This window comes from Erpetoichthys calabaricus, chromosome 9 (genome assembly GCF_900747795.2).
Source record: "Erpetoichthys calabaricus chromosome 9, fErpCal1.3, whole genome shotgun sequence".
NCBI classification, from domain to species: domain Eukaryota; kingdom Metazoa; phylum Chordata; class Cladistia; order Polypteriformes; family Polypteridae; genus Erpetoichthys; species Erpetoichthys calabaricus.
The window spans coordinates 84,987,262-85,011,808 of record NC_041402.2 but is presented as its reverse complement, the minus strand read 5'-3'; the positions used below and the strand labels follow the sequence as shown (position 1 = coordinate 85,011,808).

General features: G+C 33.4%; 1 protein-coding gene across 3 annotated transcripts in view; it reads left to right on the top strand.

Moving 5' to 3' along the window:
• wwox (WW domain containing oxidoreductase) overlaps positions 1 to 24,547 on the top strand; it is a 1,257,913-nt gene that overhangs the window by 24,870 nt on the left and 1,208,496 nt on the right. For all 3 annotated transcript variants that reach the window (XM_028809817.2, XM_028809818.2, XM_028809819.2), the window contains exon 4: positions 2,324 to 2,502. In XM_028809817.2, the coding sequence (XP_028665650.1) occupies positions 2,324 to 2,502 (179 nt within the window). The remainder of the gene's footprint in view (positions 1 to 2,323; positions 2,503 to 24,547) is intronic.

Here is a 24,547-nt window from a genome sequence, read left to right as displayed (position 1 = left end):
CCCATTAACAGCTGTGTTTGGTGTTCTTCCAGACGAACTTGATGTGGAGAAGGACAAGCAAACGGTGATTGCATTCACTACACTTTTGGCACGCAGACTTATTCTGTTAAATTGGAAGAATCCTAACTCTCCTCTGATAAGTCAGTGGGAAACCGATGTTTTATATTATTTGAAATTGGAAAAAATCTAATTCTCAGTTAGAGGATCTGTACAAAATTTTTTCAAAACCTGGCAGGATCTAATCAATATTATTTTAGAATAAGAGAAATAACTATTACCGCATTTAATTCCCTTCTCCATCTCTTATTTACCTATATATTTATTTCTCCCTTTCTTTTATTTATTGTTGCCTTATTAAAAAGCCCTAAGCAATTCTCCTATGGCTTAGCCCTCCTTCTCAGGGGTGGGGGTTGATTTGTCTTCAATTTTGTTTGGTTATAAATTGATCTATTTGTATGGAATGATTACAATAAAAATTAATAAGCAGAGATAGGGTGAGGAGTTCAGTTATCCGGGAGAGCCTCGGAGTAGAGTTGCTGCTCCTCCGCATTGAGAGGAGTCAGTTGAGGTGGTCCAGGCATCTGGCTAGGATGCCCCCTGGACGCCTCCCTGGGGGGGTGTTCCGGGCATGCCTGTGGTAATGCGTGGCCCTTGTATTACCAAATTTAAGTTGAAGAGGCCTTGAAAGTGAAGCAGCAGCATTTATATGGTTATAAGGAAGTGCGCTTACCGTTGGTGTGTTGAGGGCGCTGTCACAGGAACGTGGGGCCATCTAGCGGGTGAGCGCTGTGAGGCGCAGTGTGTCTGGACACATGTGGAGCCGGTATAATGGCCAGTACGGGCTCCACCGTACGTGTTCATTTTTACATGCCGGTGTCCTCGCTGCATGCCCAGCGCAGGTGGTTTAAAGTGCGGTGCGCCTAAAAGAGAAAGCCGCATTTGATTGAGTCAGAGATGGGGATCCCATAATGTTAAAGAAATGATTTTACTTACTGATGAGTCTGCAAAAGGTGTGCTTGAGCTTAGCGTAGCCGTTGGCTGTCCCAGAGGGTTTATACGCGTGCGACATGCAGGGGTTCGGTTTTAAATACATAATTGCCCTTGGTGTGAACGTGCTAGCGTCAACCTGGACAGGTACATGAGGTAGACGTGTTGGCAGATTGGCTGGACAATCTTGCCAGTTATATTTAAGGAGTTACCGGCCAACAGGGGTCGTCAGTTGACCCAAAAGCAAGGTAGGAGTAAGCACTGCTGAGCTATTTGGAGGAGCAGTTGTGATTTTGGCAGCTTTTGTATATATTCTTTTTGTATATAGAGTTATATATCTCCTAGTGATTATTTTTGGTGGAGGTATATATACTTATTGGGTGCTGGGATAGTTTTTGATTTTGGGTTTGGTGCAATTGTTTTTTTGTATATACACACACTTGCTTTTGTGCATTTTTTTTTCCTGTTGGAGGAGCGTCTTGAGCCAGGGATAAAAGAAGACAACCTTCATTATTGGAGTGTGTGTGTAGTTTTTGTAGGAGTGCACTGTTTTTGTAAATACACCATATTTTTCCTTTTTGTTTGTTTTTATTTATTTCTGAAGAAGTGTCAGTGTTGAAGGACTGTGTCTTAAAGCCCACCTGACACTATGCATTTTGGTTATACAGCACTCTTGTAAATAAACTTGCACCATTCACCCTTCAGTTTTTGTCTGTGTCTCATCTCTCCACTGATCCTGTTCGGTTCATGAACTATCAGATGTCCAGAGTGTAGACTGGGGCCACTTCCCACTGCATGGGATATCACAATGTCCCACTGGGAGAAGGCCATGGGGCAGACCTAGGACACGCTGGAGGGATTATATCACCCGGCTGGCCTTGGAATGCCTCGGGGTCCTCCCAGTGGAGCTGGAGGAGGTGGCTGGGGAGAGGGAGGTCTGGGTTTCCCTGCTTAGGCTGCTGCCCCCACGACCCGACCTCGGATAAGTAGTGGATAATGGATGGATAGATGGATGGATAGATATATATATTTCTTTAGATATATATAAAGAACTATATATATATATAAATATACAGCTATAATAGATAATTAATATAGATAGATATTAAATATAGAGCTGTAATAGAACTATATATATATATATATATATGTATATAAAGGGCTTCTGTAAAAAGCAAAATTTCCCCCTGGAGAGATATAAATTTATATCTGTGCATCTATTTTACTCCTGCAATTTAACCTTCTAGATAAGTAAGAATGGCATCTGAATAACTTTAACTTTGAGATTTGTATTACTTGTTAAGTATTTTTTTTCTCATTATTTCTTGCTTTATAGTCATATAAACAAACGAACCACATACCTTGACCCAAGACTGGCCTTCACTGTAGAAGATGCTCCTGAAAAGCCCAGTGCCAGACAGAAATATGATGGGAATAGTACTGCCATGGAAATACTGCAGGGGCGTGACCTTACAGGAAGGGTTATCATTGTCACAGGTGCTAATGCGGGCATCGGTAAGTTTCCGAATGAAAGCTAATGAGTTTAAGCAGAGAAATCCAAACTTATTATTAATTTTTTGCTGTTTTTTTTTCAAGAAAACTCTTATAAAACCAATTGGCACATATAAAATCTCAACACTATAGGTTTTGGAAAATATAACTAAATTAGTAAATTTTTGTGTTTTGCACAGATCTTTGTTGACATTAATAAACAAATATCCTGCAGTTTAGTTTATATCTTTTTCTCTTGTTACAGATCCTTAGACCAGAAACTGTTTCAAATCTACAAAAGTAGTCTTTTTTCGGTAATGCTAATTAGGCACTACAACAAATCATAACTTAAGAAAGTAAATGATTCCTAGTTCCTGAACAATAATTCAGGCCATTTGCAGTTCTTCCCCTGAAATTTATACAGTACTTCCTAAAAGCAGTAATTAATTATAATTATTATGGCTTAGCTTTCATCTCCCTTAGTCTCACATGATTTGCTTAACAGTATGACTTTATAAGTAAATATTTGTAATTCTTGTTGAGTCGTTGCTTTAAACCCTTTAAAGTCAAATCAGATTTTGTTTCAAATAGAAGTGTTCTCATTTAACTATATGATGCTTTAAGTTTCTGCATATTAGAATACATAATTAATGCACAATACTATATATGCTCAGGCCATTATAGTTGGATATGAACCCAAATTAAGTAATTAAAGACAATGTTAAGTATTTCAAAAAAGTGTTATTAACAAAACTATTGAATATGAGGACATGGAAACACAAGGAGCAACATAGGACAAAGTAAATAAACATTTCTAATAAAAGATCCTGGCTACCCCACTGAGACAAACTATAAATGATTTTTTGCCTCTTTTTAATAGCTGAGGCTCCTTATGTGTTTGCTCACCTACAAAAATAACACTGTCACTTCTGTTCTATATATTTCCAATACACTGTTCTGTCTACCTGAAATACTTGAACACAGTTCCAATCCCTGTGCTGACTTCTTTCACTGTAGATTCTTGTTCTGGCAAGACTAACTGAATTAGTTAATGTAGTTGTAAAGATAATGCTGACCAATGTATGTTGTTCAAAACATTTTGTCTGTGTTGAGGTTCTTCTAGACTTAAGGTAACTAAAGTATTTCTTCAGCTAGGAGTTATTTAAGCCTTAGATTGTTCTGGTCTGAAACCTCTTTTCTTTTCTTTTTTTGCTCACCAGCTGTCTTTTTCCATGACTTACCCTAGCTTGGATTTGATTTGATTTAGTATTATTTGTGTGTTAGACTTTTAAGGCAAACACGTCTAATCTTTTTGTAGTAAGTATGGACCTGGTTATTGCCAGTTTCCAACATTTCTGACTGATCTAAAAATCTTTCAGTTAGGCAACAGATTAAGAATTCACATGTGATTTTCAGTTGATTTTATTTGTTTTATTCTGTGTTAGTCTAGAGATATTGGTCTACCTAAATCCTAACTAAATTCTTTCTGAGAATTCTAAAAGGTCTGTTTTTTAAATGATGACATAACTTTGTTTTCTTACATTCAGTATGCTATTTTACAATTAATAAAATGGCTAGACAAAAATAGCATTTTTAACCCATACTACAGAAAACCATATAAAATTAAAATAATTGTGCTGCCTCTTGCACCAACTGTGTTCATTGAATTACTTTGCACAATCTGTCTCTATTTCCATAGGTTTCTCTTAAGTATTCCAATTTCAGTTCACATCCAAAAAACATGCTTAACAGATTAATTAGCTGGTATAAATCTTTTCTTTAACTGCATTGATCTTCTTGTTATTAATTATTGGGCGAGTGCTTAATTTCTGTAGGTATGTTTTTTTTACTTATAATTTGCATTTTTAAATGCATGCATCCTTTAGTTTCACTTTATGTGCCCCTCACCTTGAATAACTATGGCATATTTTTAGAAAAACATTTTGTCATAAGAATTCTACTGACACTGTAGGATTGACATTTTAATGTTGTTCTGCAGGTGTTGATTACATGTGTAGACAGCAGAGGGCTGTGTTGCATAAGAAATACAGGAACATTTTTAGTAGCCGTTATCAGTTAATTATTTGCATTTTATGAATGAACATACTGGTTATGCACTTGAAATTGTGATTAATTATTACAGAATCAAATATTGTTTTTGTTTGAATTATAAAATTGCACAGTTGTAATGAAAATATTACTTTGTTTTCACTAAATGTTTTAATCTTGTTTTTGTTTAATGTGACAGATGTTAAGAACTTTTAAATAAGAATATGTATTTAGAGTCAAGAATCTTTAAAAATAAATTCAGAAAAATTGTATTTTATAGCCAACTAATATGTCCATCCTATAATTTAATAGTGACAGAGAAATTAAACAATTTGCAAAATGTGTTTTTTTTCCTTTCTATACTGAAATATCAGTATGCCAAAAATATATTTTTTAATACCTTTATTACTTTTGAATTAAATGTTATATGTCTTTGAAATTATACTTTTGCTGGTTATTTTAGTTGGTTTTTAAAGATCCATAGCAGATGTGCTGTACTGTTTCTTCAGCTGCATATCTTAAAGGAAAGGCTGATACTGTATTACAGATCACGATTTTTTTTTTTTTTTTTGGCTGTATTGAATTTGGCAGAGGAAATTTGGTTCAGGCAGCTTTATGGGCAGGAAACAGCTAATTTGATCAGCCTGTTAGGTGTAAAGTGCTAAAATGATTCCTTTGCTTGCTTTCACTTTGTAAAAACAAGTTAAAAGCCAAAAAAAGATATGTTGGCTTCTTTTGCTCCTTTTTAAAAATCACTTCCCTTTGGAAATGAAGGGAAGCACCTGAACTTTAAGGCAAGCTATGAAGTGTATTAAATACTAAATGCTGACTTTATTTTGATGAAGACTAAACACTGAAGTAACTTTGCACAGTATCTGGCATTTATATAAAATTAATCCTTTACAGTCAACTGCTGAGTACTGCTGAGTACTGCTGAGTACTGTTTTATTGTCCTAGGATGCTGGAACCTATCCAAGCCAAATTGGGTAGAATCAAGCCAAACTTTGGTATCAGTCCCTTGTAGGACACACTCTGTCACAAATCAGACCATTTAAAATAGTTAACCTAACATTGTATTTGAAATGTTGGAGGAACGACAGTATACTTGGAGGAAAACTTACACAGAAAGCATGGAAAATCCATATAATGACTGACCTGGGATTCAGAATCAGTCTTTGAAGTTCAGGTGCATAAACACTGACTTCTGTGCCATCATGTCATCCTTATAAAAATATTGTAATTTTATTATATACATTCATATATATGCCTCTGAAAAAGCCCAAACAGAATACAGAGTTGTGCTTTTTTGTGGTAGTTGGAAAAAGTAGGAAAATTTGTAAGTGAAATTTTAAATTTATTTATTGTGTGTGTGTGTGTACAGATGCAAACATTTTCAGGAAAACTGAAAATTTGCCTTTTTTGTTATAATATAAAGGAATAAGTATTTGGTTTTAAACAGAATTAAAACATAGTTGAATAAAAATAAATTTTACACTCTTCAGTTTTTTCAGATATTCACTGTGTCTGTCTGTAAATACTTTTTTAGTGATATTGTTTGAAAACCGTTTATAATATTGATTATCTTATTTATTTTTCCTAGTAATAAATTGTAATTTTCCATCTCCCCAACTACCCATTTTCAAACCAACTTAATACAATTCAGTGTTGTGAGTTGTTGCAAATTTTAGTTTCAATTATTACTTACAATGCAATGGTAGGTTCCCTATTTTAAAAGCACCAGATGGCAGTATTTATCTTTTTATTGCAAAGGAAATGCTGATATTGTTCTTGTTCAGAGTAGATAATCTTTTAACTTGGACATGATATAATATTTTTACTGCCTGCAGAAGTTTAAAATTTAGCTTATATTCTTGGTTTCAAAATTTGGTTATTAACCAATATATTATTCATGTAATTTTCTTCCTTTAATTCTTATATGTTATGTTTTTCATATACCAATATTTCCAGTGTGTGGTAGTTTGTTATTTCTCACTTGTGCTTTTTAATAATTATATATTATTATATATTAGTTAATGTAAGTTTTTTGTCCTAATGAAAATATTTAGAAAATGGCTTTGCCAGATTTTTTACAAGCTATCAGCTGTAACTGTAATAACAAAAGCAATAAATGTAACTACCATATGTTTAGGCGTAAATTTGGTGTGTAAAGACAGAGAGCACTATGACTTATTGGTAAGCACCGTCTGCTAAGTTTAGTTTTGTAACTTTAAAGCACTTGTGGGGCAAGTGACAAGCCAAAGACTCTCATAGAATTAATTTTTTTGTGACAGAAGTACATTTTTGTTAAAATACTTTTATTTTGTCACAACATGATACTTTATAGGAATTTTAATCAGGAAGCACATGTGTTTGCTGCTAACTGAAAAGCACTATATACATTTGATAAAGTGTTTCTATTTTTTAATTTTTGATTATGATTAGTGAAGAGTAAGAATGGGAATAACTTACTGTGGAATAAACAGTTGAAGCACAAGGCAGAAATGAATTTAGCATAATAAATCAAATTAAGGAATGTTATCTTATATAGGTATTATTTAGATATAGTTTTTCAAGATTTACATAACTACATGGTAGCAACAATTATCATCATTTTTAGGAAATGGGCTTACAAAGCCAAAATGTTTTGTGAGTTCCTTTATGTCCATTCATCTGTTCAACATTATCCTGGTTTAGAATTATGGAAAGCTGCAATCAAATTGTTCTGGCAGTGGGAAGAAACCAACATGCAAATTGGACAGCAAATCTATACAGAAGGCACCTGATAGTGAACACTGGATGTAACACTACTATGTTTTCCTTTATTTCACCCTGAAAAAATGTATCTGATGATATTTTTGTATTATTTGGTTAGCCATTTTTAACCCCAAAGCTGTGTCCCCGTGATACCTGACCTGAGCATTACATGCAATAAATATTTAATTATTTTTGTTTAATTAGTAGTCTGTAGTAAGTGGCTTATTGCACTGAATTTGTTAATCTAAAAAGGTCTTTTGAAATTTAGCTTAGTAAATAATATTTACTGCAGTATATGCCAGTTCATATACTGTATGCTTTAAAACATTTTCCAAACCTTTTGAGTTTGATGAAGCCTGTTTTTCTGTGATTCAGATTGTTCTTAATATTTATTAATCAGGCCCTTCTGAATGTAACTAGCAATTTACAAGCAACTTACTTAGCATAGTGTTACAGATCTGTCCGTTTACAACATTCTTGGCATCCGCTTTCAGAATGTTTCTGCAGAGTAAAAATGCATGAACGTATTAATTAATCCTATTCCTTCAAATTGCCTTGGAACTTTAATTAGTGTGCTGCTATTCTTGCAAATCAGTAAAGATTGGATACACAGTCAATGTTGGGGTGTTTGATGTACTTCAAAGCATTTCCAAAAAGAAAACAGTATTTAGAAAAAGCATTTAACCATTATACCTTTGTAAGATGATCAAAAAAGTTTAGCTATCTTGCTGGCTGTAGCAGGCACATTAATTAAGATCAATCAGTTTTTGTTTTATATAGCTCCTCACTCAGTGAAGACATCGTAAGTCTCACCTTCAAATGGAATAGCAAGAGGCTTACTGTATCTAGTGTTTTAGACCTATTTCCTCAATTGGAATTTTAAATATTTAGTTAGTAAGTGCTTATAGTTTTTATTATAAAAATTTGAAAACAGAATATTTAGGACTGTCTTTGTCTGGATGATGGTTTAGTGCATATATTTAAAAATTATTATATGCAAGTAATTCAAAATATTATATTTTAAAAATCTTACACTCTCTGGAGTTTGTATGCTCCAAGATCTTTTTCAGTGCAAGGTTTTAATAAAATTGTGATCAGTAGACTGATGTCATTAAAGCTTGAGGCCTTTCATATTTTTTTCTGACTTAAAAGCTTTAAATAATGTAACAGTACCATCTTCTATATTTTTTTAAGAATTACTGTATTTTTAACTTAAAGTTTAAATCTGCATTTGCAGGAAAATATCAATCATATTTTAGAAGCAATTTTAATCTTCTGTTGATACTAAATATAGATCTTTTAAAATTAGGGTACAAAATCTGTAACCTCTAACAGCTTCAGACACACTTTACGGTTACCAAAGTTTCTCCTTATGACCCTTTTACAGAAAGACATTTAATAAATATTGAGGGATAGCAATTTTATTTTGCATGCAGTGGGAGTTTTTTTTTTCTCACAGATGAATTTGGCATGTTCTTTTTGCCCCCTTTTGTCTTTAGCACCATCTTGCCTGCATATTGCCCAATTACAATACCTAGCAGTTATTAATTAAATTAACATGTTTACCTAATTCAAGATATGTTCTTACTTTAGCTCAGCTATATTTTGAATTAGGATAGTGGTGTACTAGCCGCAATACATTCTAGCAGAGCAACGGTTTCAAATTTTTACATATCGTGGCACAATCAGAACTTTCTGTAACATTAATTTTCATTAAAACAAATATTTTTTAATAATTTCAAGGTTATATTTCATCAGAAGCAAATACCCTTTTTGAGTTTCTGCAGTATTGCATATTTTTATAGTGATTTTTTTATGGATAATAGTATATTCAAGTGGAAAGACTTAGTGGGGAAAAAATACCGCCAAACCCTTGTGCTTCTTTAATATTTTCGTGTCTAAGGTAATCCTTCAGTTTTCAGGTGTTTTCCCCATATTTTTAATGCATTTATAAAGCTAAATGGGGTCAGCTGTTTTAATACATTATTAATGATTTGGCATGAATTAAGCCAGCTCTGCCCAATATAAATCCTCCAATATTTGGTCCTTGTTATCAGAATGCTATCAGCACACATCCTCTGGTTGCTTATTATACCATGATGAGAAGAAATTCTCTAAAACCTCCAAAACAAGTTTATGGTTATCAATATGTCTACAAATGAATTCAATTACATTTTAAACTCTGGGCTCCACTAGCATGTAAGGATATTCAGGCCTCTCCTTGGCTTAGTTTAGTGTTCTATGCTCTAGCATCAGATATACATTGGGAAGAAATTAAATGCATGACAGAGTAACCAAACATTACACTCTTGAGTAAAAAAAAGAGTGTGCTCCCCTTAAGGTTATTAAAATTCACCTGGATTATCTTCAAGATTGCTACAATATATTATTGTTTTATAAACAGATGTTTTATTAGGGAAAGTTTTGATCTAATATGCTGCACCACTTTTACTGTATTTTTAGAGAAGCTCACACTGCAGACCCATTTAAGATTGTCAAACCAATGCTTAACCATGGTGGTGGAAGTGTAATAATTCGGGCTTGCTGGATGAAATTTTCACATAAACCTTTGGGTATTGCATGAATTATATAAAACAAATTGTGTATTTTGTTCATTCAGTATCGATTTATCTAGTATTTTGAGGTTAATTTTATGTTGACATCAAGTATGAGAAGCATATAATATGCGAGAATTTATAAATGCAATATTTGAAAAGAGTATATTGAAGTCAAATATATTGTACCCCAATATTGTAATTAACCTTGCTAACTTTGTGTTTAAAAAAGGTCCCATTTTTGTATTCCCGATTTTAATAACACAAAGCAATCTTTAATTTTGTTGTCCAACTTTGACTTGAACACATCACATTAGGGTATGACATAATTGAAAAGTGTTTGAGTCATTACGTTTCATTTATTTTTTGACATTTTTCGTGTGTTTAATAGGAAATTTCCTTCTGGCAGATGTACATCTGATAACTTAAAAGGCAGCTCAAGATCCATTTTAGATTAACTGTCTGATAGCTTGACCAGTATTTGTTAAGAAATGTATCAGTGTCTCAGTAAAATGCATTAGGTACTGCAACTTGAATATTACTGAGGTAGGAAACATCTGTTTCTTTGAAAATATTTTGTTTTTTCTTTTCCTTATCTAGTAACTGTTCATTCACTATAATTTGCTGCAATTAGTAAATCTTTCTGATTTATTAATTTTTATACATATCACAGCTTTTTCAGTATATGTAGATAGTTATATGTAAACAATTTATCTCCTACCAGTAACATATGGTAAAAATGTCCATAGGTGTGATTTTGCATAAATAAATGATACAGACTGTAAGAAGTTATGAAAGTGCACAATATCCATCTGACACTTGCATCCATCTGTTCATTCATCTGTTTTAAAAGCCCATCTATCATACATCCATTTACTAAACCTGTTTGATCCTATTATAAGAAGAGAAGATTCTGCATAAAGCATGTTCTGGCTGCAAGGTGCACAAGGAAGAAACAGGGAAGACTCATGCACACTCGCACACACACACACACTCGGGCAATTTAGCCTGAACAGCTAACTCAACACACACATTTGTGCACCTTACATACTTTGTTCTTCTTGTGTAATGAAAAATATACATTATGCAGTATTTCAATATATAAATAAATATACTCTTTTAGATTTAGATTTTAAAACACCTTTGCTTGAAATATGAGATCCAAAAATTTCACAAGCTTAATAATTTAAATTATCATAGATTTTTTTCTGCTTTTTTATTCACCATTTCCTTTGCCATTTCCTGAGCTATTTAAAACTGTCATCTCATTTTGGCATGGAACCTTGTTTTTAAGAAACTGCACTTTGTTATGGGTTACTACAGGAATAATATTCAACATAATCTAGAGGACAACTTAAAATAGTAATCTAAAGGAAGTTCTGCTTGCAAGATTTGTAAGGTCAATGTTGACTATTAATTTGGAAGCAAATCAGTTTTGTTTGCCATATATTCCCATGTATAATTTCTCAATGAAAATTAGTTTGAAAATGATATGAACTCATTGTTGGTGTCTCACACATTACATTGGTTGCTAATCATATTACTTTTAGACAACTTAAAAAGCAGAACTATTGTAAATTTAAAACATGTAATAACGTATGAATTTCATATCATGGTGAATTTTTAAAACCTGCCAAGATTTTTAAAATATCCACTTTAAAATGGTGTTTCTTTTTTGTTCAAAAACTAGTAAAGACAAGTTTTTTTGTGTGATCAGTGTTGTTTTTAAACTGGTAAAACAATCAAATGCACTTGTATAATGAAATAAATATTTTCCCTAGATGCCCACCAACCAAATACCCCCCACCAACTCCAAAACCTAGCTTTTCAAACTAATATGTCTAATGTATGTAGCTAAAGAAGCTTAAACTGGCAAGTGAGACAAGCAGCCAAGCCAACTGGTCACCAGAACCCTAGGGATGCTTTCCTTATCAGCAGTGTTGACCTATCAAAACCTGGTTCTGAATGACTCTTACCCAGTGGTATCACTTGCTAATGTTAACCCTGGATGTTTTATTAATCCTTACTTCTGATAGCTCTAATAGGGTATATTAAAAAAAAAAAGCGTTGAAAACTGAGAATCATAGAGAGTCTGTGGATATCCAACAGGTTATTAAAATAGATTTAGGAGCAATAGAGCCACACTGTGGAGTTTTTATCCACTGAGCAAGTGTTTTAATAATGTGTGGAAACTTCAAAGCAATGAAATACAAAGAATTTAAATTTTGCTATATAAGGCATAATTTCAAATACCTTTTTCAATTATCTGACAAGTAAAATAAAGCAGTTGTGACAATATTGAAAATATTTTCAGTAATTCATAACCAGTATGAAAAACCCAAGCAATGTATATTTATGATATGATGAATGGCCAAAATGGTGTGAGGCTGTAACACATTGCTCCTTACTCTAAACATTTATCACCAATGAAGGAAGGTGCTAAACCTTTCTCCTCCTGTGCATGAATCAACTTCAACTTACTAAAACTTGATAATCAATAATAATCTTTTTGAATTTCTTATAGAAATTAAATCCATATGCTGTATTTGGTAGTTTGCAAGATTCCAGCACAAAAGTCAGAGCTAATCATCTATTTAGTAAAGTTTAGGTTGCTTTAGAGACTTGTATTAGTGCATCATTACCTATTTAAAAAAATTATTGTGAAGGAAAACTGATACTGAATGTAGGTTTGAAACGCAATCAGCACCTCACAGATCTTGGCTTGTGCAACTTTTGTTGTCTACATAAATTAAAAATTTTAATTCAAAAATATCTGTAAGAAAGCAATAAGGTTGCCTAAGGCACTCTCACACAATTACTATAGGAGTCTCATTAAGAACTAGAAGCTCCCAATGAAAGTTGCACAGAAGATGGTAACAAATACAATATATGTGTAATTAGTCTCTTTATTTAATAAGTAACTTTTTTAAGTAATATATTTTCTGCATTTTCTATCGATTATCTGTTTTCTGCTGTTGCTTTTTCATCGTTAGGATTGCAAGTAGCTGGAATCTATTGTGGCAGCAATGGTCACAAGACGGAAATCTGTCTTGAATGAATCTCCAGTACATCACTGAGCAAACTCATGTGCAAACTACTCTTACTAACACATGGCCAATTTATTGTTTCCCATCAACCTGCCAGGCATGTTGTTAAATTGTAGGAGGAAGCCACATGGTCTGAGAGAGTAATTTGTTGCATGTTAGTTATTACATCAGGCAGATTTCAAGGCAAATATCTAAAAATTAGAATTTACAAAAATAATACAATATACATTTTTCTCTCTTGAATGATGCATTTTAGCAATAAAGTTATATTTTGGTGTTAAAAAGGAAAACTTTAGTCATCTATGCAATTAATTTACATAGTCAGGATATGTAAGAGCAAAAAGGGAAAGATCATAGAAAGAAAAGAATATATATGCAAGACATGGGTTTTAGTTTTAAAGGCAAAGTAAGGAATGTAATGGGGTTTTCTGCTGATTTAAGGTCTGTGATTTAAACTGTACATGTTTTTCTAATATAACTACATGCAGAGACACCTGGCATGCATTTAGGGATTTCAAAAGAGCAACAGGGTTTTATTGGGTTTGATAAAATGTGGTTTTTGAAAGGCAATAAAGACAAAGCCTTGCTGATTATAATAACTGTGAAATTCTAGCTGGACTCTGATACTGAAAAGTGTTAAAGAAACCTTAACCTTGAAGTAGTATAAAGCTTCAGCATGAGTCTCCAAACATACACATACTTAAAGGAACATCATGTAGAATTTTACAAAGTAGTATTGAACACTATAGTCAAATGCAACACTCCCACTCTTGTCAATATAGACTGCTGCACTTGTCACCATATATTGTATATTTTAGCAGTCTTGGTTCAAATGGAAAGAAGTGAACACAGGCCTAAAACAGAATAGCTTTTACAGGGAATGGAGTGGAATTCAGTATATCATGTTAATCACAAATGGAATATCACAGTAAGTATTCAGCAAAAAGAGCTGTGGCTGTCAGAGATTACTAGTAGGAATGTCACTTCCTGCCCCCTTAAACTGACCATTATATATATATATATATATATATATATATATATTAGCTAACCTGAAATTAATTCAGCAGTCTGCAATCCCTTCAATGACATCACTTGCAACAAACTGATTTAAGGCCATCATTTTAGACACAATCATTCCAAGGTATTTCTCATTTGTACAAATAAAAGGCATTGTTTTTCATTCCAACAGGTGCCAATATACAAGTGATACTTTAATCTAAAAAAAAGAATATTTTAGATAAGAAGAAAAAAGACAGGAAATAAAAATAGCTGATAGAGAAATTGAGAGCTCATTGAACCTCATGCAGAGGGAAGTAGCTAATGGTAGGAGGTCCTGGGAAGCCAGCGTGTTAGCTTCTATTGGAATTTCTTATACATTTTTCCTGCTCTCACTTTATTACATTAAATTGGGCAGATTGTCACAATATTAAATAGGCAAGAATGAAACTAATACTTCCTGTATCACTCTTTTTGTTTCATACCTGTGTATGATTTTTTCTGTTTGAATTTTCCTTTGTTTGGCTATAGTATCAGTTTGTATGTTTCCTCAATTATATGGTATTTAGTATAGGATTTTTAATAGCAGTGCTGGTGTTTGCACTATGTCATCTATTTGAGTGAAAGATGGAAGGAATTGTATTACTACATGCTTTACAAAATTCATTCCAATAGATGGCGCATTATAAACATAATCCTGAATATGCCCAGCAGATTGTAACTGCTGGATGGAAAGAAATCATCAGAATATGAGATCACTGTGCTTGGTGACACTGTACAATCAGCAGTGCCACTGAGCTAATGGAACTTCTAACACAGTTGTGCTCAACTTGCAGGGTGATCGTCTAAGTATAAACGAATAATTCATGTAGGTCGCTCATTATCACTGACAATTCTCTGCTAACCCCTTCCATATAGTAGCCAAATGTATAAAAGGCATAACCTGGTGTCCTGTGTTGGAGAGGATGTTAACCCCGTAATAGAGACAATAAATCAATCAATAGGTTTGTTTTCAGTAAGTATCAATTACTCTAAGGCTACAACAAAGATTTCCTGTATGTCTGTTTCTTTTACTAACGGCATAACACTAAAGGGAAAGCATTGCCCATCACATCATACCACTTCAGTCACGTTCTTGCTAAGCATAAAAGCCACTTAAAGACACAGAGATGGTGAAGGAGGCATTTCCAGAGGCTGCACACTCACTATTCGCAGATTTTAAGAATAAAACTGAAATTATAGCTGCTATCAAGTAAATGCAGTTATCCATAAAACAGTGACATGGACAGTGTCAGTAAGTACCTGGACAACTACAAGTTCAGCTGAGAGTGGATATTGGCATGCGTAATTGTTTCTATCTTCATTTTGATTAGTAAACTAAGGCATTAGATGGCATTCATATGTAAATAAACCACGTTTGAGCATATGAGTGCTAAAGACAAGATACTTGCCATTTTGCCACTGAAAGGGCATACACATGGAAAAGATGTTTTTGAAGCTTTCTTTAAAGTCACTGACAAGATCCATTTGCCCATCTGTAAATTTGTCGACATTACCACTGATGGGGCCCTCACAAATGTAGGTTGTGATAATGGTTTTGTTGCCTTATATTAATGACACATTTCTTTCCTGGATTTTATCCATCATCATTGCATCATCCATTAACAAGCTTTGTGCAGCAACATTTTGAACATGAAAGACGTGGCGAATGTTTAAGTGAAGACTGCAAATTCCATTCAGGTAAAACATCCACAGGAGCAGCTATTTTGTGCACACATGGAGGAGACTGATACAGAACACACAGACTTGTTATTGAAAACTGAATTAAAATGACCGAGAAGAGGTAAATATCCAGAGAGAGTTTGCAAGCTACTGCCTGAATTCTAAGACTTTCTTGCAGTCTAAACATGCTGAATGTGAACAACTGTTTGATGAAAAGTGGCTGATAGATTTAGCATTTTTCACTGACCTGTCATTTTGAATTAACTCAATTTTGAGTTCAGGGAAAAATAAAAAAAACGTTGTCATGATCATCTCTGCAAATTCTTTTAAATGCAAGTTAGAACAACTTTCAGCAAAGCTGCAATATCACGACCTATGGTACTTTCCAAATATTCACTTAGAACTTGAGTGTCACGAGATAGCAGCATCTCATTTATATAATCTCTATTATATTGAATGAGTTCAGAGCATTTCATTAGAGTTTGAGAGATGTTTCACTGACATTACACCACTTGAGTTAGTCACCACATACATGTTTTTCTTGTTTGGCACAAATATTGATCTGAATGACATTGCCTTCAAAATTTAATCACTTTTTCTCCTGGACACAACTGCAGTGGAGAATGAAATCATTACCATTTAGAATGACATTCAGATGAAATCCAGGACAACCACTGGCATGAAGGGTGAATTCTAGAGCCTAATTTTAGACGATAAATACCCTAACATACAGTAAGAAGGTGTGTCTTTTGCTTGTCAGCTCATTTTTTGGATCAACCTATTTATGTGAATCTACCTTCTCCCACATGAAAACAATAAAGGCCAAATACAAAACCACCATGACAGAGGACCATTTATAAGCCTGCCTAAGACTTTCAGCCAGTTCCTATATCCTGATTGTGAAAAGTTACCATCCTATTCCCAATGGCCAAACATCCCATTAGAGGTAGGAAATGAAATAATCTCACCTTTTTTGGAAATTCAAAATGTATGTCAACTGATTATCATTAGTTTTTAAGTTACTCTGCAAATGACCTGGGGCCTCATGTATAAACGGTGCGTACGCACAGAAATGTTGCATACGAACGTTTCCACGCTCAAATCGCGATGTATAAAACCTAAATTTGGCGTAAAGCCACGCACATTTCCACGGTACCTCATACCTTGGCGTACGCAATTTCTCCGCTTGGTTTTGCAGACTGGCGGCACCCAGCGTCAAAGCAGTGCTACTGTTCCTGCGTGGTCACGCTTTCTTTCTTAGATCCACATTCCTGACGCGGCTTTATAAATACACTGAAACTAACTGCATATTGTTTATTAGTGTAATGTATCTGATTGTAATTAACCTGCAGCAATATAATGGTCCAGGGAATAGCCATAGTATTCCAAATACCATAACTGCTTTAGCGTTGTAACTCTCACTGCATCTTCTTCGTCTTTCAGCTGCTCCCATTAAGGGTTGCCACAGCAGATCATCTTTTTCCATATTACTCTCACTGCACCACTTGGAGTATTTATATCACTGTATCTGAGTGGGGAATCACAGCAGCAGCTGATCGGAAAGAGAATTATCAGTATACAGCATGAAGCAGATGCTGCCTGAGCCACGGCAAAACGCTTTAGAGACTTCCCAGTACGGACTTAGCGGTTTAGAAAAAGTTTCATCCCAAGAACTCTAAATGCACTCAATCAGTCCATCAAGTGCTCCTTGTAGAACTGTTTGTACTTATAAGTACAATTACCTCACTGTAAACTTGCACTACAGTTATAATATTGCGAAACCTGTGCCACTTTATAAAGCGCGTATTTACATATGATGACGCTATTCATTTTTAAGATGAAATGCAGCAAAATATGTTGATTATATTATACAGATAAAACTTTAACTTCATTTAAATAATCTGTATTGTTAATAATTAAACATGTGAGGACACGGTGCCGCAGCGCTAGGTAGTTCAGGGATTGTTCCTGCATTGCGTTGTATTCTTGCACTGACGCGACACTGGAAAGATAGACGGATAGAATAATTAAATACGTACTACGAAGATATTTCAATGTTCCTTAAAAGTTTTGAAGAATCGGCGCTCTAAGCTTACAAATGGCTTCACATCTATTACATAGCTGATTGTGTGGCGATTGGGTATTTGGAGAAAGAAAAGTAAGGACAGGAATTGGAGGTTAGTACGTTTGAAAGAGACAGTACTGCTGTGATAAATTATGTCATTGAAGGTCGTGCATGGCGCAGCAAGCCTCTTGCGTGAGATATGAACAAGCACTGCGCCACCGTGTTCCCATGTTTAATAACATGCTTTCATTCTTATCATCATGAAAAAGATATCACGTATACATCTCAGTATTTTAATTATTCAGAGAGCTGTAATACCACGAATGTAATGGATTATGTGTCCTGTTGGAGAAAGAGAAAGCCTGTTTAAGAAGCAGGCAGTGATTCACACACAGAGCACAACGAAGATCAAATACAGAACAAAGCATTTAACGTCCTACGTTAGTTACCATGGGATTTGAGAAACTAGTAAATTAAACGACTTTAAGACGAAGTTTATGATGTTCTACTTTAATGGCAAAATAAACTACATGATTAAAGTGGAAATTTCGAGATTAAAGTTGACATTTCGTGCCTTTTTCCCCGCTGTGTGCCTATTTTTTTGTCTGTACCCTAATAAGCTTTCATATGACACTCAGACGGTGGGCTATGACTTGCCTTTTCACGGCGACTTTGATATGTGATTTCTTTTTTATTTCGGGCACTGTGCGACTTTGTGAACTTGAGCTTTCGAGTTTCTCCGACACTCTGTCACTCGATCAACTTCCTTTTGTTGATTATGCCACTGTTTAAACCAACAAATAGTATGTTTTTCCTTTGCCTCCACTTGGTATTCGCTGAAATTCTTATATTTTCCCCCATGCTTTTCCCATTGTCTTTTCTCGGAAGGCTATTTATATCGATTTGCATATTCAAAGAGGCGTAATTCTGGGAGGAGTTGGGGCGGGACAGAAGGCACGTGCACGTGCGTTACTTTTCATGCTGATCGGGATTTATGTAGTGGAAGAACGTGAAAGTTTGCGTATGTACAGATTCCTGCATCTGGATTTTTCTGTGCGTACGCACATTCCCACTTTTGTGCTTACGCCATGTTATAGTGTGAGTTCTACGCACGCCGTTATACATGAGGCCCCTGGAGTGGGATTTGGAAACTGTGTCCTAATTCTATACTTAAGGCAAGATATAGTCAGTTTCATTGGTAGATAAAAAGAATAATATACTTACTTGCTCAGATACTTGAAAGTTTACAGATTTAAAGTTTTGTTTCAGCTGTGTCTTGACAGTTCAAGTGCTTTATGCATTAGGAAAAAAGTGATTGAAGAAACCTATTTCATCATAAATCTTTTCTTTTTACATTTATCCACCCTAATCATACTGTACTATGTTTTAGGAATCTCTAAAGAAATTTGAGTTATAGGTAAATGCATATTTCATATTTTTTCTTTACTTTTTCAATCTTACATTCAAGCAGTTTTAATATCTGTTATGTACTGTATATATTGTGGCAGGTTCATGTATAACATGTTCTGATTTATGGTGTTCAAGTCTCTTTTTTGTGATTTTTCCCTTATGTAACATACTATAACATTTTCAGACGTGCTTAATCCAATCCAGGATTAAGTATGGCTTGAACCTTTCCCAGCAACATTGCTGCAAGAGAGAAAAAGCAGGGTGCCAGTCCATCGTAGAGCCCACTTATAGAAGTTCCAACCCTCAGATTCACCCAGGGTCCAATTTGAAATTGTCTTTCAAGATGCAGGAGGAAAGCCTGATTATTTGGTGGAGAATGTTTGCAGACACTGGTAGAAATAGCATATTTCACACAGCATTTGATTCAAACCCAGGATGCTGGGTTCAAGAGGCTGTAGTCCTATTTACTGTGCTGCCATGCTGCCCATTTTTGTCTTTTAGTTGACAGGTATTTAAAGAATGTCAGGGTTTGTTTTTGAATGCTCTCCCATGGCTTTCATTTGCTGGACAAATGCAGGTAAAATTAAAGTATACATTTGTTTCTAATTAATTTTTCTTAATCTTTTTCTTTGATACTGTTTAAGTTCAGACTTGGTACAAAAGTTAATACAAAAAGGAAACTGAGCAGAAGGTTTAAATTATAGTGACAGAGTTTTTAATTACATTCTTTTGCTGTTGGTTGGATTTTGTTTTCATTTTATTGAACTTTCAAATAGAAAAAGTGTGTCAGAAATGTCCTTAATCATGTACAAGGCTGAAAGTAATAAATAAAATTTAGTTAATGCTGCTAGTCTTTGCAGTTAGATAAAACAGAACAGTTTAATATTACATTGTGCATATAAAATAAAACAAAAATCCAATTTTCTTGGAACATTTTATCTATAAAAGAAAAGTGTGTGCAGTTTAAGCTGCTCTAAATCCTGAGGCCGTATGCGAAGTGTGTGTTTATCAGCATCTAGCAGTGTGGTAATTGTTGCGGAGCACTACGGGAAATGGAATCAGATTTTTATAATGTGCTTTTCATGTCCTTTTTGATGAATCTATTTATTGGGTCCATAATGAGTACCACACATGGTTGGTTAGTCAAATTATTGAACTTTATCAACCTTGGATGAAATTCACAATGCATGCCAAACTTGTTTTCACATACAAGAAATTACATCTGGGCCCAAAGATTCAATAATGATTACTGTTTTAATATAACTGCAGTAGTGAGCTTGGACTTGTAAACAATATACTGTAGAATGCTGTGCCAGAAAATTATTATGTTGTTATGTGAACAAGTGCTTTATAGATCTACCAGCTTATAGAACTTGAAACACAAGAGGTATGCAAAAAATGGTGAAATGGTTTTGATGACAGCGATAAAATCTATTTTCCCCTTAGGTGACAAGTTGAGGGATAGTATGAATGTGTTATGGACACAGAGACCAGTTAGCTAAAGCAAGGGATTATACTGTCCATCAAAAGGCCTGTAAAGGGAAATCCATTGAATGATACTTACATAAAAATATATGTATTTTATTTTTCTTAATAGCAGGTATAATGATTTTTTTTCCATGATAAAGTTTTCTTTTACATAGCTGCCTACGAACATTTCACAGATGGAAAAAGTTAGATTACAACATAATTTTTGAATACATATTTTATATTGTATAATCAAGCGTCCATGCACTTTTTACCAACATTAATATGAGATATTTTTTTCATTATTTTAATACAGAAAAAAAAGATTTAATATTTTAAGGTGATCATCACCCTAATTTGTCTTTATAAAGTAAACAGAATCAGTTAAATATCTCAGGCTTGACTTAAAAAAGTTTGTAGAAAGCACCAATAAATAGCATATAAAATGGAAACTGTTTTTAATGAATGGTTGAATAGACAGGTGAGTGTTCAAAATGTCACGCTAGCTGTATGAAGGCACATCAGGTAGTAAAGCCACCTCAACATGCGTGGTCTATTATTGTTTTACTTGTTTTTTTTCTATATAAATTTCTGAAACCATTGTAATTTGCAAATTACATTAAATAACATTGATTTATTCTGTTGTAAATTAACTTTTTTATTAAGTTTATTTTCCAGCTAAATGTTTACACATTGCAGTATTATGCATCTTTGTGATCCTTCCTTGAAAAGTTTAATTTAGTTCCTTTGTTTAATTGATTTTTCAGTTTAATCCATGATTTGCACATTGGCTACTTTGCTATTAAACTGCATTCAAGAAATCTTCAGATAGTATTGTGTTTTTGTTTTTAAGCTGAAAATATTTAATTTCTTAATTTGCTTGTAGTCCTCTATATTAATTTTTGACAGATGTTTCTCAAATAATAGGTAACAGCAGAAGATTAATTTAGTACCATGCATAAAATTATTTTTGAGAAAAGTCTGAGACCGTTAAGATATAATAACCAGAAAAATACATTAGATAAGTAAGTGTGACCAGTTTGTTGGTTTTGCTGAAATTTCAGGTTAGATTGATGTTTTGGCACCACTTTGTCAGCTGTCTCATTGCTGTTAGTAATCAGGCCTATATTGGTAAAGTTATCAGCAAATTGGAGCAGTCTCACCACACATTCATACAATATGTGAACAAGGAGTAGATAAGGGTCTCAGCATGCTACCCTATAAACTGTGTTTTGAGAATTAACATGGAGATTGTGATGCTGCCAATCCACACATAAACAGGTCTGCTTGTTAGAAAGTCCTAACCTGAGGAGTTCAGTGGTCAGCTTTAAAAATACATACATAGATATGTTGATCTAAAAAATGCTACAATAAAAGTATGTTTAGTTTATCAGGTCTTATCAAAGAAGAATTTTGAGAACACCAATCAAAAAGTAATGCCATTTTTATTAGTAGTGTAGACTACAGTGCTCACTAAAGAGTGCACAGGTGACGTTATCCCAAAGTATGTTGAATTGTTGGTTTCATTGACCCTCAAGAAATCCCATAGAGAATGTAAGAACAAAGTTTCACCATCTACCCATTAAACCAAAGTATGATATTTTATCCTATCCTGTATTCTTAAGAATGACCTAAAGCACATTTGTTCAAGTTTCAAGCCATAGTTATGTACATTTATATGAAATACAAGGTCCAATTAATTTTTTTAAGATGAATTACTTAGAAAGTAATAGCCTACATGCTTTTTTTTATGAAATCAGTGTTTTCATACATGTAATTACACTTATCAACATAATGAAATGACACCTTGTTATTGATGTTTTCTTCTACATTGTTATCAGTGCAATATTGATACAGCCAAGCCTTATCATTTTCCCAATTTCCCTGTCTTGCCATCAGTGTATTATATTGATAACAAATATTATTTATTTTATACATTATTATTTTTTATTTTATGCTAATAGGCTAATTAAATTATAAGTTCTAGGTATGTCATCAATGCTTTACATTTTACATCATTAAAAGTTCAGGTATTATTCTTCCTAAACTTGTTATTATGATAGTTCTTACTAAATAGCTATTTCTGTTGTTAAAAGGATATATTTTCACCAGATTTAAATGACATTTAAATTAAATGGAGTTCAAGTATCTTGGCATTCTCTATATTAATGCTGTGAACACGCAATTACAGTTCATTACATGCATAATGAAGTTGACCTGTCAACCAATAATTGAAATTAGAATGCTTCATATTATTATTAAAATGTATAAATGTATGCAAGTGTATGTTTAAAATTCCTGGGGCTTAGATGCATGTATGTTGCCATGAGGTGCGTTAAACTTTCATATACAGGTAAAACATGTTGGATACTATCCTGTTTTGAAGTATTGATTAAAGTTACATAATAATTAAACATTGGGGAGGAAAAAACCCTGTGATGGTTTGTTCACAGAGCTTCATTGTAATATCATTGTAGCTGGCCAAGATGGGAGCAAACAAATTGTCAATAGGAATTTGAATATGATGTTCAATTTCATCTGTTTTTTTTTTTTTTGATTACATCAGTTTGTAAATGCTAACTACTTTTAAAATCAGCCATCAGCTACTGTACTCCTTTCAGCCTGAGTTGTTAAGATAGTCCTATTCTTTTGATTAGATTTTTATTTTGCAATTCTAGCAAACTGGGTATTTCTTATAGTGCTTTTTCTCCATTGCAACATTTTATTAATCTTTTGTACTACATTTTGTTTTGCATGTACAGTACTAATAACATGTGGTGTTTTTAATTACATCAGATAGTCAATTACAAACACTACCACTGCTGCAAATGCATAGATTTTCCTATCTGTACAACATGCAAAATAAAAAATACATACCTGTCCTAAGTTAATAGATGATATATTGTTATAAAAAATTGTAATATTCTGTATTGATTTTTTTTCTCCCCACCTCTAGTGATAAGTAATAATAACTTTACTTAGATACAGTAGATTTAAATTCTTAACAGGTCATTAAATTCAAGCTCTGTTCTTTTTTCCTACAAGGACAAAAGATATGAAATCAATACTTAAATACATGGTACAGTCATTTTTTTTCCATGTAACACAAAGGAATCTGCTTTGTTTAGCACAGTAATTTGCCTTTTAGATAGTCATTTTCAAAGGGGAGATTGAGTCAATTCAAAATTTGTATAATGAAAGTCAGGGTTTAAAAAGGGTCATGGTTATTGGATATGGTTGTAAATTGTTAAGTTTTTATGCATACACACTTTTAATTTTTAATTCTGAGCCAAGAAATGTAACTGTTTGAGTTTCTGGTATCAGTTAAATGGAATAATATTTTCCTTCAGAAATGTAAATAGTCTAATTTAAAGGAAAATATATTTTAACATTAGAAAACAAAAAAGCTAAACTTTAATATTTTTAACTTAGTATAATCTTAGCTAGATTTAGGTAGTAAAATCTAAATAATTCTTTGTGGAATTATATTAATTGATTACAAAAATGATTGGACCTTATCTTAAAAAGCTGAGAATACATATAGTCTTTAGTAAGTAAGGTATTATGAAGTGGGTAATTTTTTATTTATCTTCCTGGGTATTTTTTTTGTTTTTATCAAAATGCATGCATTTGTGCTTCTTTTTGTTTTTTGTTCAACTCAAGAAGTCTGTTTTTATTGTCAGTTTGTTAAATTAAAGCTTACTTTTTTGTGTGAATTATTTAGCACCAGTTTTGCTGCCATTTTGTGTTTCCTGTTGTTAAGACAGCAACCACTGTTAAGTTAAAGAGTCATCTACCGGTAATGACACAATGAATTAATAGTTTGACTTTCAGAGCACTTCTTCAACTGAATTTGGGTATACAAAACTTTTTTTGTCAATTGTTTTGAATTCTTAAAATACAATTTTCAAAGTCTTTTGTGGTACTGACCATTTGCTTCACAATTTTTGTGACCTTGATTTTTGATTCTAATTTTAGAGTAGGGTTTGATTCTTGATCACATG